Source organism: Echinops telfairi, unplaced genomic scaffold (genome assembly GCF_000313985.2).
Source record: "Echinops telfairi isolate 266 unplaced genomic scaffold, ASM31398v2 ScPeMD7_24;HRSCAF=84, whole genome shotgun sequence".
Lineage (NCBI taxonomy): Eukaryota > Metazoa > Chordata > Mammalia > Afrosoricida > Tenrecidae > Echinops > Echinops telfairi.
The window spans coordinates 7638280-7652045 of record NW_022103921.1 but is presented as its reverse complement, the minus strand read 5'-3'; the positions used below and the strand labels follow the sequence as shown (position 1 = coordinate 7652045).

Below are 13766 nucleotides of genomic sequence, written 5' to 3'. Positions count from 1 at the left end.
TGTATTTAGATCTCTATAGATGCCCTTTGCCTCCTAGTTCTTTCCTCTATTTCCTTTTACTTTCCTCTTGTCCCACTATCATGTTCAGCCTTCATTAGGGTTTCCATAATTCCTCTTGGTTACACTGCCCTTGATCAAGACCTACCAGACCATAGTTTGTTTTTGTATGATTTTCTTTAAATGAAATCCAAGATAGGTAAATCTAGAGAGAAAGTAACTAGATTAATAGCTCCTTATGGTTATGGGAGGAAAGGCTACGGGTACTGGTAATGTATTTATAAACAAATTACGACTCACAAAAGAGAAAATGTTACTAGTCATCATACCTACACCCATAAGCTCCACAGTAAGATTGGTTATTCCATTTTCTGAGCCCAAAACTGATCGCCATTCAAGAAAATAGGATGCTACTAAAGTGATTTCACCAAATATATCAGTTTTGATAAGCACCATATGAACTGGATCACTTATTGATAGCATTGTTGTTGAGTCGGCCATCCTTGTTCCATCCCCTAGCAACATAAACCAAAGAAAAGACCATATGACAGATTTATTTAGGTCAACAAGCGATAAACTTTACTCGAAGTTATACTAAGTAAAAAAGTTACATAAAACTGAATAGAAAAATTTCATAATGCCTCAGAAAGCATGTAGCTGACTAGAAATAAAAGTAGGCTTATTTCTATCACTACTTTTCAAGAGACCAGGTAGAATTCTGAAGAATTGTGTGTACTAACCCCCTATCAATGCTTTCTGATGAGACGTGAATTTTTTTTTAAGAACTTACTAAAGGATATACCACTACAATAAAAAACCTTCACCTATATTAACATTAATTCTCAAATTATATTCATTCATAAGTCTCCAGGAACAATTGCTCTTATTGACAGAAGGCTGAAAAATCTAGATTCTTAAATCTAGCAATTTAGTCCATACTTGTCATAATTGGCTAACATTTTTCAATGAGAAAAAGATTTATATTATTAGCAATGTTAACCATCTAAAATTCTGAATAGAAAATTCTACAACAGCATAAAGTTTACAAAGATTTCCACATTTACTAACAAAATAAAGTATAATAATTTTAAAGTTATAAAAATAACTATAGATTAATATTTAAGAGTGAATTTCAAAACATACATCATCATAAATCTAACCATACTTCCTTCATAAATGAAGAAAATCACAATATCTTATTTTTACATGATAACCTCAGTATAGGCACTTAAGTGTTTATTACAAAAGAACCACAATTAAAACAAGTCAAAAAGTAATTTTTAGGAAAAATCAATCAATTAAAAAAAAGAACAGAAGGTAAGTATTTGTTTAAATTGACTATAAAAGCAGTGGGGGAATAATGCAGAGACTTGTGAATTATAAATCTCTCCTTACAACAAAGTTTAACAAAGCCCCACAAGGGCTAGATCAATTATCCAACAACTTACCTAAACTTTCTCTGTGTACTTCAAGTAAAAAGCCATCATGAAAATCTGGTTCGCAGGCACATGGAACAGGTTTAGAACGAAAACGTTGGTTTCGAAAATGTAAACATAAAGTGAAAGTCGAACACACTTGTCCTGGTAAAGGCTCAGGTTCTTGCAGATGTTCCAAGAAAGCTTTTCCACCCAAAACCTGAAGGTAAAGATACCTCCGTGTTGGATCAATATTAGCTGTAAAGTGTAGCAATATATATGAGGAAACTGCCAAAATAATTTAAGGAATGTGATCAAGACAATAGGAAATAGTAACTTGATAGGAATAAAACCAAAGACTAAAAACCAAGAAATAACAAATTTACTGTGTATAAGGATCATATATCTACTAGGAGAGATAAACGGGATAGAGGCAAGGTTTAGCATGGCTTTGTTATTTTTAGGTCTATATTCAACATTCCTTCATCTCCATAAACCAATTATCAGAGAGAAATTAGCACCCTTGTCAGCTAATCTATTGCCATTAAAAACACAAGGCTGCATAATTTTTAACAAAATTCATTTAAAAAAAAGTTCCCAGTTCTGCTTGTATTATACTGTACATTACCTGTCCACTGCCAGTTTATTCTGACTCCCAGCAATCCTATCTAGGTTTCTGACACTACATCTTTATAGGCACAGCCAGCCTCACCTGAGACAGTGGGCAACCTTTATTTAGCAGTCCAACAACGAACCCACAGCTATACATGAAACTTACATACTCATGCAAAACAGAAAATAAGTTTTTTAGTTGACTGAGCACAAATATTTCAATTTGAAAAATAAAAAAATCCCAAGAAACAACAGATCCACTATAACAGGGGTCCTCAAACTTTTTAAACAAGGGGCCAGTTCACTGTCCCTCAGACCGTTAGAGGGCCAGACTATAGTTTAAAAAAAAACTATGACCCTGGGGACGACATCAGAAAAGTGGGTGAAGGGAGACATCGGACAAGGCAAGATATGACAAAATAATAATTTATAAATTATCAAGGGTTCACGAGGGAGGGGGGAACGGGAAAGGATGGGGGGAAAATGAGGACCTGATGCCAGGGGATTAAGAGGAGAGCAAATGCTTTGAGAATGATGAGGGCAATGAATGTACAAATGTGCTTTACACAATTGATGTATGTATGGATTGTGATAAGAGCTGTATGAGCCCCTAATAAGATGATTAAAAAAAACTATGAACAAATTCATATGCACACAGCACACATCTTGTTTTGAAGCGAAAAAAACAGAATGGGCAAAAACACCTGGTGGGCTGGATACATGTCCTCGGTGGGCCACATGTGGCCGGCGGGCCACAGTTTGAGGACCCCTGCACTATAACATAGAGCTCAATAAATGAATATGAAGAACATATACACACATACTTTTTTTTAATAACGTTGATTGTCTATCAGAAAAACCAGCTGGTTGTTTTGGAGATGTAGGGAGATCTTGATCAACATTGTCCTGGAAAGGCAAAAGAAAGCAAAAAACAAATTAGGGAACAAAATTGGACTGTGATGAGTTGTACGGGCCCCCAATAAAATGATTAAAAAAAAGTTTGCATAAAACATGAAACTGGTGCTTTCACCTGTATTTCATTATCTCTTATATAAGTGCCTGCTTTTTAGTCGATTTCAATAAAATGTTGATAAGTGAAAAAAAACATGAAACTGGTCACACCTAAAAGTCTAATACTAAGGAATTAAGTTGCTTTCAAACAATGCTTCAAGAAGAAATGCTAAAAACAAATCTTTTATACTTTCAGCAAAGTTGATTTGATTTGTGGCTGGTCAGGAACAGATTTTAAGAAGGAAGCCGCATTCACACAGAACCTGCTATAAGGTCATTTTCAATAAGAAGTAGGTTTCTAGATCTCAAACACTAAAAAAGGATACTGTACTAAATATTTATTCCTTGGTGTATTGTAAAGTTCATTCCAACTTTTACATTAGGTTATGAAGCTATCGAGGTCACAGCTTCTCATTATTGCCTCGTTTTCAAAAGAAAGCCTAGTTACTAACTGTTCTGAGACACTATCACCCAGTTACTGACTTATTTGAAGGAACAGATTTAAGGGCTCTGAAGCAGTAATTGTTTTCTTAAAGAAATTAGTAATTTTTTAATGATACAGTCCCCTAAAAGTGTATTTAATCTGACCAATTTGAAAAAAATTATTGAACAATCTTAATGAACAATAATTTTATTATGGTGAACTAATTTGACTAAAACAAATATTCTTTAAGTTATAAGACTTACAGCATATTAAGAGAAAACTCGTAAACACGATATAGTCTCCAAAATCATAGAAATCATGGCAAGTAATAAACCCAAAACAACAAAACCACTGCTGTAGAGCCCATTCTAACTCAGCAACCCTACAGGACAGAGCTTACCTGACCCTTTGGGTGTTGGGGGATGTAAATCTTTATGGAGTAGAGCGCTTGATCTTTTTTCTATGGTACCACTGGTGAGGTCAAACTGCTGACCAGGGAATCCACGACACCCCCAGTGTTGCTCATGGCAGATACTATGATTTCCTACATTTAAAAGTACTTACTGTGTATTTAAAACAGATAGCAGACAAAATGGTTTTAATGGTTTTACTAAAAGGAGTGATCTCAAATATGCACCCTACAATGTCAGGCACGGGAATCTACTTACACTCAAATTTTTTCCCCTAAAGGAGTACTCACAGTAACAAAATTAAGTTCTTTCATCACATCATCAATGATTCCTCTACGTTTAAGAGCTTTGACCAAATCTTCTGTTGATAATTGCTGTTGATCAGGTGCCAATTCTTCACGTATAGTCTCAGCAAGGATCTCTCGTATTCTACCATGAACATCCATCTACGTAGAAAATTCCCATTACATTTTGTTTTTCTCCTAATGAGCACAGGTATCAAAGCAACCAAATACTACCAATCAACCAACTTCTCTCTAAAATGCTGGCAAAGTAACACAGGAAACAATAATGGGGTCCAACCAAAGCGCAATTTATGGAAATGTTGACACTATGTGAAAAACTTTCATTGATCACATGAAACTGTCAAACATGAACTTAACGTGCTGAGTAAACTTTCACTAAAATCTCAAATTATTATTTTAACAATTATGCTATGGGTGTGATAGAGAAGAAATCTATTGAGTTTGGGAACAAAAAGGCATTTTTTAAAGATTAAAATTTCAGTACAAATAATAGAACTACACTCACTGCTAGTTATCCACTATTATTTGCTACTTGCCACTACAGCACAAATATTCGAGTAAAATGTATTTTTGACAAGTACAGCAAAGTCAAAAGAACCAGGAGTAAATAAATCGCTGTTTGGATTTCCTTTTAACTTATTAAAGAGGTAACCATGAACCAATTTATGTATCCTTCCTGAATGGTGTTCCTTCTCTGAAATGGGGGGAAAATACTGCCCTCTAACAAGATTGTGAGGTTTTGTTAAATAAAAGCTGCTCACAAAGCTTGGCATTCAAATGCACAATACATGGCAATTTTCTTCACTCAGTTTACTGCATTCTGTTAAATGCTTCAAATACTCCATGCTTTCAGAAGCAAGGCAAGTACTTCCACATCGTCTTGACTTTTCGGGGAGTTGCTTATTTAAGCTATTGGCTCAATTTCAATAACACAACCTCGTTCCACCCTTAAAATTTTATTACTTTATTTCTCATGCCTGAACACAAACCTATGCCAAACACTCTGATTTCCAGAAATAGCCAGATCAACGCATCTTCATTATAGCCCTACAGTACCAGAAGAGACCGATCGTCTCAGACTTGCACTCGCGTGTTCTCCTGTAGCAAGGCCAGAAAGCTGCCCTGGTGTGAAACCCAAGCTTCATTTCTCTGCGCCCTGCTCCCCTTGCCCTATGTGCCCTCCCCTTACCCTGCTCCCCTTGCCCTAGGTGCCCTTGCGCTGCTCCCCTTGCCCTACGTGCCCTCCCCTTACCCTGCTCCCCTTGCCCTACGTGCCTTTGCCCTGCTCCCCTTGCCCTACGTGACCTCCCCCCTGCCCTGCTCCCCTTGCCCTCCCTGCCCTCCCCTTGTCCTCCTGCTGACATACGAAGGCAGGGAGGGAACCGCGAGCCCTCACCTTGTTCAGCTGCTGATGGATGAGCTGCTTCAGTTCGGAGGCTTTGTCTGCCGGGAGCGACATGTCGCGGGCCGCGCCTCGTCGCCGCCCCTCCGCAGCCAGGTCGCCCCAACGTCTGGAGCGCCGCACGGTACCGGGGAGCAACCTAAGTTTCAGAACCGTGCGGACAGCCCGCGCGCCGGCTCCGAAACACCGTGGGGCTGGACGGGGCGGCGGGAGGGTGGAGCCGCAGGGCGGGAAGTGAGCCCTGGGATGCCCACGGCGTTGCCTGACCGCCCCGACTGTTTGCCTTGGGCTCCTGCGCCCTTCCTCGGAGCACAGGCGCTGAACTTGGAAAGCCCCTGAGGACCCCACGCGGGGGGCGGGGGGACGCGGGGCCACGCCCATTGACGTGTCTACTCCGCCCGGCGGGTCCACGCCGCTTTCTGGTTCAATTCCCGCGGGGTGACTGCGCGTTCCCGCCGCGGCGGCCGCTCGCGTAGGCTCTGGAAACTCCCAGGACGACTGACTTGTTCCTTCCATCCTCCCGTTCCTCCCGGCGGCCATGTTTGTGCCCTGCGCTGAGCCGGCGCCCGAGCTGGCGGGCTTCACGCTTCTGATGGTGAGTCCCGCGGGCTGCCCTCGGCGACCGGCTCTGGGAGATGCCCACGGCGCCGCCTCCCGAGCCCGGGCCCGGGCCCGCAGGGACTTGCGAGGAAGACCACGCGCATTCCTAACGCCTGGTTTTCTGCCCTCCCCGAAGGAGAGGAGATGAGCACCCGAGTGGGCGGTCCGAATAGAACTCTGCCTTGTGGGAATTATAATTTATTCGTGTCGACCCTTTGTATTTTTATTAGCATTTCCTTAAAACGGAAAATATTGGGCTATTATCGATACATAGGGCATCGGGGCAGATATTTTCCATAAACTATTTCAAAAGATTGTTTCCCAGTTAGTTTTAGCATCATCTTAACCTAGCAAATTAGTGTCATGCTCAGAGATTATCTCTAAAGAAACAACATAACATGGATTCTTAAACCGCCTTTTTATTGTCTGAATTTAATCAAACGGATATTGGCTGTTCAAAATCTTAAACGTAATGATGATAATAATAGTTTTGCCAGTAACTTAGCATGTCCTTATCCGAAAGTTGACAGTATATTTAAAAACACATGTAAACAAATGTGAGCAATAAATGGGGTCCAAAGATGGGGAAAAGGGTACAAAAACTTTTCATTAAGAATCATCATTTTTTAAAATGTCCAGAAGATGAAGAATTGGGTGATAGGTCATTTCAGAAAGTTGGCTGTTTAACCCTGAGACAAAAAAGCATGGAAGATAAGGAAGCCTAAAGGAGTTTGAAATGACTCCTTGAGAATTACTACAGACAGAAAAATCATTTTTACCCATTAAGTGTCAAGTGCATTGAGCTACCAAGGAGGACTATGGCCTTTTTTGCCCTATCTGTGAACATAGACATTCAGTTATGTAAATCATACATTCAGTTTGACTTCTTGTAATAGTATTTTTAGTGCCCTTTTTGAGTTTACAAGCATGTAGATTATTGACCTATTGATAATTGGAAAATACTAAGTATGGATATTGGAAAATTGAAAGTTGTCAAAAATTAATTGGAACCCATCAAGATTGATACCTTAAGTATTAATGAGCTGGAATTAACCAGAAGTGACCATTTTGAGTCAGGCATTCCTAGTCAACTGTGCTAGGAATGACACATTGAATAGGAATGGCATTACATCCACTGTTTTTAAAAAAAAGATTTTTCCTGATGTTCAGTGCTGTCAATGCCAGGATAATATCCATAAACACCTGCAAGGAAGACCAGTTAATATCACTGCTGTTCAAATTTACACAGCAACACAACCAAGTTTCTCAGCATAGATGAGTGAGTGCTTCCTCAACTTATGAAAACATTTCAAGGGATATTCTGTCAATTCCTAAAAAAAACACAAAAAACTCACTGCCATTGAGCTAGTTTTGAATCACAGTGGCCCTATAGAGCAGGGTAGAACTGGATTTGTGAGACTATTTATGCAAGTAGGAAGCCTTACCTTTCTCCTGTGGAGCAGCTGGTGATTCCTAACTGCTGACCTTGCCGCTCAACATGTAACCGCTATTCCACCACTCATGAAGAAAGCAAAAAAGGTCAATTCCTCTATCCTTGTTTTTCACTAAAGTAGCCCTGGTGGCTCGTGTTGGTTACACATTGGGCTGTTAACTTCAAGGTCAGCAGTTCGAACCCGCCAGCTGCTACTTCAAGAGAAAGATGAAGCTTCCTACTCTTATAAGGAGTCAACAGTCTCAGGTTGCTATGAGCTGCCATCAACTTGATGGCAGTGAGTGAATTGTTTTTCACTAAAGCCTTCAGTACAGCTTGGGCCTTTTTCTGCAGTATCATTGGTTCTTGATCATATGTTACCTCTTGAGATGGTTGAATGTTGACCAGTTCTTTTTTGTCCATAGCACTTTCTACTGTATATTATACCTTTTATCTAGTTTATTGCAGGTAAAAATGATTCTCATTAGGAAGGAACCAGGAATTCCTCAGGGCCAGGAATTTTTTTTCTGATTTTTTTACTTCATCCCCAGTACCTAAAACAGTGATTAACCTATAATAGATGCTCAGTAAGTATTTGGTCAAATAAATGTTCTTGAATGTTGTGGAGGCCCCAATAGACATCTCAGTTATAGCTAATCAGTCAGTTTCTAGCTGTGATATAATTACGCGTAAAGATTCAGTACTAGTAATTTGATTCCTATGTTTAGCTTATATTTTAAAAATATTGCTAATTTCGATATTTATCAAATTTCTCTTCTGTGATTTCAGCCATCAGTATCTGTTGGGAATGTTGGTCAGCTTTCAATAGACCTGATTATCTCCACACTGAATATGTTTAAGGTTGGTTACTTCTATACGGATTGCCTTGTACCAGTGGTTGGAAACAATCCATATGCGACCACAGAAGGAAACTCAACAGAACTCAGTACAAATGCTGAGGGTATGTATGTTTTACTTCACTGCGGAGTTGTTTTGAAGTTGGAATAAACTCACAGATACTGTTTTGAAGCCAACATTTACTTAGTGCAGCTTTGTGTAGTCAGTGTGGGTGACCTATCAGACACATTTTGTCTTTTTCTCGTACTTGTGGCTTTAGGTCTTAACCTAAATGGCAACTCTCATGGATATAAATATATTTGTATCTTTAGATAGAATTAAAATGTGTGTTTTCCTTTTTTCCCCCCTACATGGGGGAACCCCTTATCCTCAGCTTAATTTTCTAACTGGCATGTGTAATCATTATTGTTCATACAAAGGGAGTGAGGAAACAAGAATTCCACTGACCTAATGTATAATATGTTCTTCCTTATTGAAACCTCATAGGCATCCAGTCACATTGTTACAGAATGCATAATGTGTTGATTAGGTCAAAAGATTCAGAGTGACTTGCCAATGCCTCCCAGTAGGGGTTGGCTTTTTCCTTCACATATTGACCATGTAAGACTTGATTAATTAGGGAACACAACTGATATTACACTAATGTTATTCTGTTGTGTGAAATAGTTCCTGTTTTATGATCCAAGGCTTTCTCCAATTCACGTGGTGCTGTTTTTATTTTTTTGTGGCTCACTACTGACCTCTCGGTCTTCTACTCACCATTTCAGAGTCAAAGCCAAATGTGTTGGAAAAACCTGAGAAGCCAAATGGATTGAAGGACAAAGAAGTATTTTGTTTTGTCTTAGTCTTATTAACCTTGTCGTTATTGTTAGTGTGCAATAAGGAAATCTACTTTTGAGAAATAACTTTATCACTGAAAGTTTTGTAGAAAAGGTTGCTTTGTTGATAGGAGGCTGGATTTCAGTTACTACGTAAAAGGGTCAAGGACTATAAATAGTAGGTTAATGGAATTTAAATGCTTTCTACTAAAAATAATAACTGTTACTTATCGAGTATTTATTGAATGTTTACTAGGGGCAGAAAGCTGTATGTGTTTATGTGCATTAATTTGATCCTCACAACTAAGAGAGAGCTTTATAGATGAGTTAACCTTGGTACAGAATAGTTACGGAATTTGTTCATAAGATGTGATTATTAGTTTAGCTTAGCTTGTAATCAAGGCATTGTAACTTTAATTTTGCTACTTCAACATCCTGCTCATTTACTCTACTCCAGTTAAATTCAGTTGCTTTGCAGTAAGCCAGTTGTACTGGTAAAGTCCTTTGATTATTTTATTCTGTTTAAGGTGTTTTGAAATATAAGCATTATGACATTGCATTCTCAAATATTTTTAAGTATGTATCTCTAAAAGATAACATGCTCTGACATAGCTAAAGTAGTAAGACATTTAACAAAATTATTAATTTCTTACTGTCTTCCTAATGCTATCCCTGTTCAAATTGGCTTGTTGTTAAGTGAAGTGGCGTTGGTTCTGACTCACAGCAACTCATGTACAACAGAACAAAACAGTAGGTTACAATATAATAGAAACGTAACGTTTATGTTCATTGGAAAACAAAAAAACTGCAACTTGCATTTTTGTGGCTTCGTGATTGTGACAGTCTGGAACCAAACTCATAATATCTCTAGAGGCATACCTGTAGTCCTTTATTTTTCTTCTTCACGAACCTGAGTCTCAGTGTCCTACAGAATGTTCCACCCGCTTCCTTTATCTGATTATTCCTTGTGGAGTCATTTGGCTTCTTCATCTACCCCTGGTTTTTCTATAACTGTAAGGTAGCTCCAAACTCTTGATTAGATTTACGTTAAAAACTTTGACTAGAATACATAAAGGGTGATGTTACTTTCATATTGAATCCTATCAGAAGAAAAAGAACAACTGTGCCTTAACAACAACTGTTAGTTACATTATCCCCTGATGTAGTATATCAGTGTACTAGCCCCTGACTTCAAATGTATTAAAGTTGGGCAACAAATGTACAAATATGCTTGACACAATGGATGGATGTCTGGATTGTGATAAGAGTTGTATGAGCCCCCAATCAGATGATTTTAATAAATAGATAAAATATATTAAAATTGCAACCAGTTGCACTTAGCCATCTGTTCTTTGTGGTTTTTATTTTTGTATATCTTATTAGTGATAAGTATTAATGTGAAATTTGCTGCTTTCATTCTCAGAAGCTCAGTGTTATGATTTATAAAGAAACTGATACTTAAAGGCAATAGTCATGATGATGATGACATTTGACACGTTAGATCTGATTAATAGTTGTCAAAATGGAACTCCATTTTAATTTAGCTACCACCTATTATAGATGATGTGGCACATTTTTAAAATTTATTTTTAATGTGCCACATTTTAAAGCAGTGGTTCTCAACCGTCTAATACCACAACCCTTTAATACAGTTCCTCATGTTGCGGTGACCCCCAACTATAAAATTATTTTCGTTTCTACTTCATAACTGTAGTTTTGCTACTGTTATGAATCGGGTGACCCCTGTGAAAGGGTCATTCAACCCCCAAAGGAGTTGTAACTCACAAGTTGAGAACCACTGTTTTAAAGCATATTTTGCCCACCCCACCCCCCTTGTAGACATATTTTACCTCAGTTGAATTGTGTGTGTGTACATGAAAATATTTTCTCTGAATTAGTACCTTTTTCTTAATTTCTAAACCAGCTTTATAAACATCCCAATGCTCACAAGACTTGTTGAGAGTATGACGTAGCTCCCAACGTCACCACACTAGAATCAGGGATATAGTCCTCAAAAGCATACAACCAAGAGATGTGATCCACTGGAGAATTTGCCCTAGTCTTTTATAATCTTTGTATAATAACTGGGAGTTTACCCCTTAGCACAGTAACTTAATTATGTGTCTTTTGGTACATATTGCATTTTCTTATGCTTGGTGGTGAAATTATGTCTCCTAGAGTTTCCCCCTGAAGAATCTGAAACTGCAAGCCCATTGGTGTTCAGAAAATTTTACATAGTAGGTCTTTTGAAACCTCCCGAGGATAACAGATGTACCTGTATTTTATATGGCTTACATTCTCTAACACTTTTTTCTTCTTTCTCAATCCTAGAGAATATTTCTGTCTTGCTGTCAGATAAAATGTAGCTGAACAAAAACACTTAGTTTCAGCTACACAATGTCATCATTCTTAGCTAACTTTTCATAAGGGAATCAGCGGGGGGAGGTCAGATGAGCAGGCATTCCCCCACTGAGGGCAATCAATTGCCAGACTGCTGTCTCATCCCTCCACAGGAGTGGGCCTGCTCCCTGCCTCTGGGGATAATGGACAGGCTCCTGTAGGAGGGGTTTTCACCCTACTGATAATGTTCCTATGGAGACCCAGAGACCACCCCCTAGACCACCCTCTCATTGCTGTGTAACCTATAGTGCAGCCCCTTCTCTACCTGTAATTAGTGGGCTGGCTTGCCAACAAAAGGTATATAGGTGTGAGCCAGCAATATAGATCTCTCTCTCTCTGACTCTGAGCTCCTTGCTGCTCACTCCCTGGTCACTCCCCTCTCCCTCTTTCCCTTCCCCTCCTTCCCTTCCCCCTCTCTCCACTTGGACCACCAAGCTGGGCTGAGGTGAGCAATGGTACTATGTAACATGCCTGACTGTATTATTGTATTATCTCTCATGCTCTCAATGACTTTAATATAATGCTTATATATCTCAACCATACAACTGTGCATTACTGAACCCAGAAGTAGTATTACTGAACCCGAGTAGTAGTATAAGTAGTATCAATGGGTGGGGGCTGGCCTTCACCCCCCAGCGCCAATTTTTTATTTAATACTACAGGAATCTATTTCATAAACTAAATGTGAGTGGCACATATTAAAGTAGTTCAAAAATATTTTAACAAAATGATCCTATTCATAATTTAATTTTTGAAAATAATTACAAAATTTCTTATTCTTCAGTTTTGTTATTTATTAATTTCTATATAACATTCATTTTTCTTATTGTTTAATTTCATTTTCTTATCTTTGTAGTGTATTTATTACCTTCAAAGAAGCTTGTGGCTCTTCAGCTAAGGTCTATTTTTATCAAGGTTAGTATGTTTTTTTGTGCCTTTTTAAGTTAACATAAAATAAGATGCCAAGTTCATATCATTGACAAGATAAAAAGTCATTTATAATGTTTTTACCATATTCAGAGTTAAGTTTAACAAAAGGTTACTCTACGGTAAAAATTGTCAGATTTCAGATGTATTACCATTGTTGCATGAATTCATAGAAAAGGATTGCACAGCTTGCTGAAAATGTTTGAGCAGGAGAATTTTGTAGGCTAGTACAATCCATTATCTCTCATGCCTCTAATTCTACACTTGCTCTGGTCTTCACTCTCCCCATACACTAATAGTTGTTTCAAACAGAAAGCCAGTGGTCCATTAAACCAGTTTTTCCCAAAGTGAGTGATACTGCCCATGTACTGGAACAATCCAGGAGGCTGCAAAAGCAGATGCTTATAGTTTACTTTGGACAATGAGCTAAAGTGCAAAAGTTTTTAATAGCCTGGAGGGCCGTGAGTAAATTTTTTTCTGAAAAGGGGCAATAGGCCAAATAAGAGTAGGAACCTGTGCTTTAAACTTAAATCTGATTACATCCCTCCTCTCTGTTTCACACACAATGAAGCTATAGCTTGGCCACAGACTACTGGGCCCTATAACTGCATGTCTGGTGTGCAAGACACTTGCCACATGTATGACGGGGCTTCAAAAAATACATAGAATTTCATTACATTTCAAATCCATTTTTCCACTAATTTTTGAAGCCACTACTAACTAGTTAAGTTTTACATAATTAAATAATTTAAAATTTTAGTCACAGTAGTCACATTCCAAGTGCCTGATGGTACATCTGGTTAGTAGCCGCCATAAAGGACATGGGCATCATCGCCCCAGAAAGTTCTACTTAATCTGTTGTCAACGCTTTCTATATTCCCAATGCCTGTTTTCTCAGTCACACTCATGTTATTCACACACAACAAATCCACTCCTATCACACTTTTGCACTCATTTCTCTGCCGAGTGCTTCATTTCAAATAGCTAAATGTTTCTTCTTTTCAGGCCTTGGCTTAAACATTACTTCACTAGAAAGGCTGCTCCCAGCCTATCCAACCACGAGGTGTTGAAGGGATCAGGTGTAAGGCATCATCAGAACAAAAAATCTTACCATAGTGAATGATGGGGGGAGTGCGGAGTGGAGACCCAAAGCCC

At 38.6% G+C, this 13766-nt stretch overlaps 2 protein-coding genes across 4 annotated transcripts in view; one reads left to right on the top strand and one right to left on the bottom strand.

Moving 5' to 3' along the window:
- The window catches only part of CEP76 (centrosomal protein 76), a 39779-nt gene extending 34139 nt beyond the window's left edge, over window positions 1-5640 (bottom strand). For 2 of the 3 annotated variants that reach the window (XM_045289070.1, XM_045289069.1), the window contains exons 1-5: window positions 5571-5640; window positions 4160-4315; window positions 2849-2930; window positions 1446-1700; window positions 327-512 (exon numbers count right to left, since the gene is read on the bottom strand). In XM_045289070.1, the coding sequence (XP_045145005.1) occupies window positions 327-512; window positions 1446-1700; window positions 2849-2930; window positions 4160-4315; window positions 5571-5633 (742 nt within the window). In that variant the 5' untranslated portion in view covers window positions 5634-5640. The remainder of the gene's footprint in view (window positions 1-326; window positions 513-1445; window positions 1701-2848; window positions 2931-4159; window positions 4316-5570) is intronic. The other variant, XM_004714073.2, reaches the window with a different exon arrangement.
- A 390-nt stretch (window positions 5641-6030) lies between these two features.
- PSMG2 (proteasome assembly chaperone 2) overlaps window positions 6031-13766 on the top strand; it is a 29564-nt gene continuing 21828 nt past the window's right edge. The window contains exons 1-3 of the mRNA XM_004714072.4: window positions 6031-6171; window positions 8398-8569; window positions 12541-12599. Coding sequence (XP_004714129.1) covers window positions 6115-6171; window positions 8398-8569; window positions 12541-12599 — 288 coding nt within the window. The 5' untranslated portion in view covers window positions 6031-6114. The remainder of the gene's footprint in view (window positions 6172-8397; window positions 8570-12540; window positions 12600-13766) is intronic.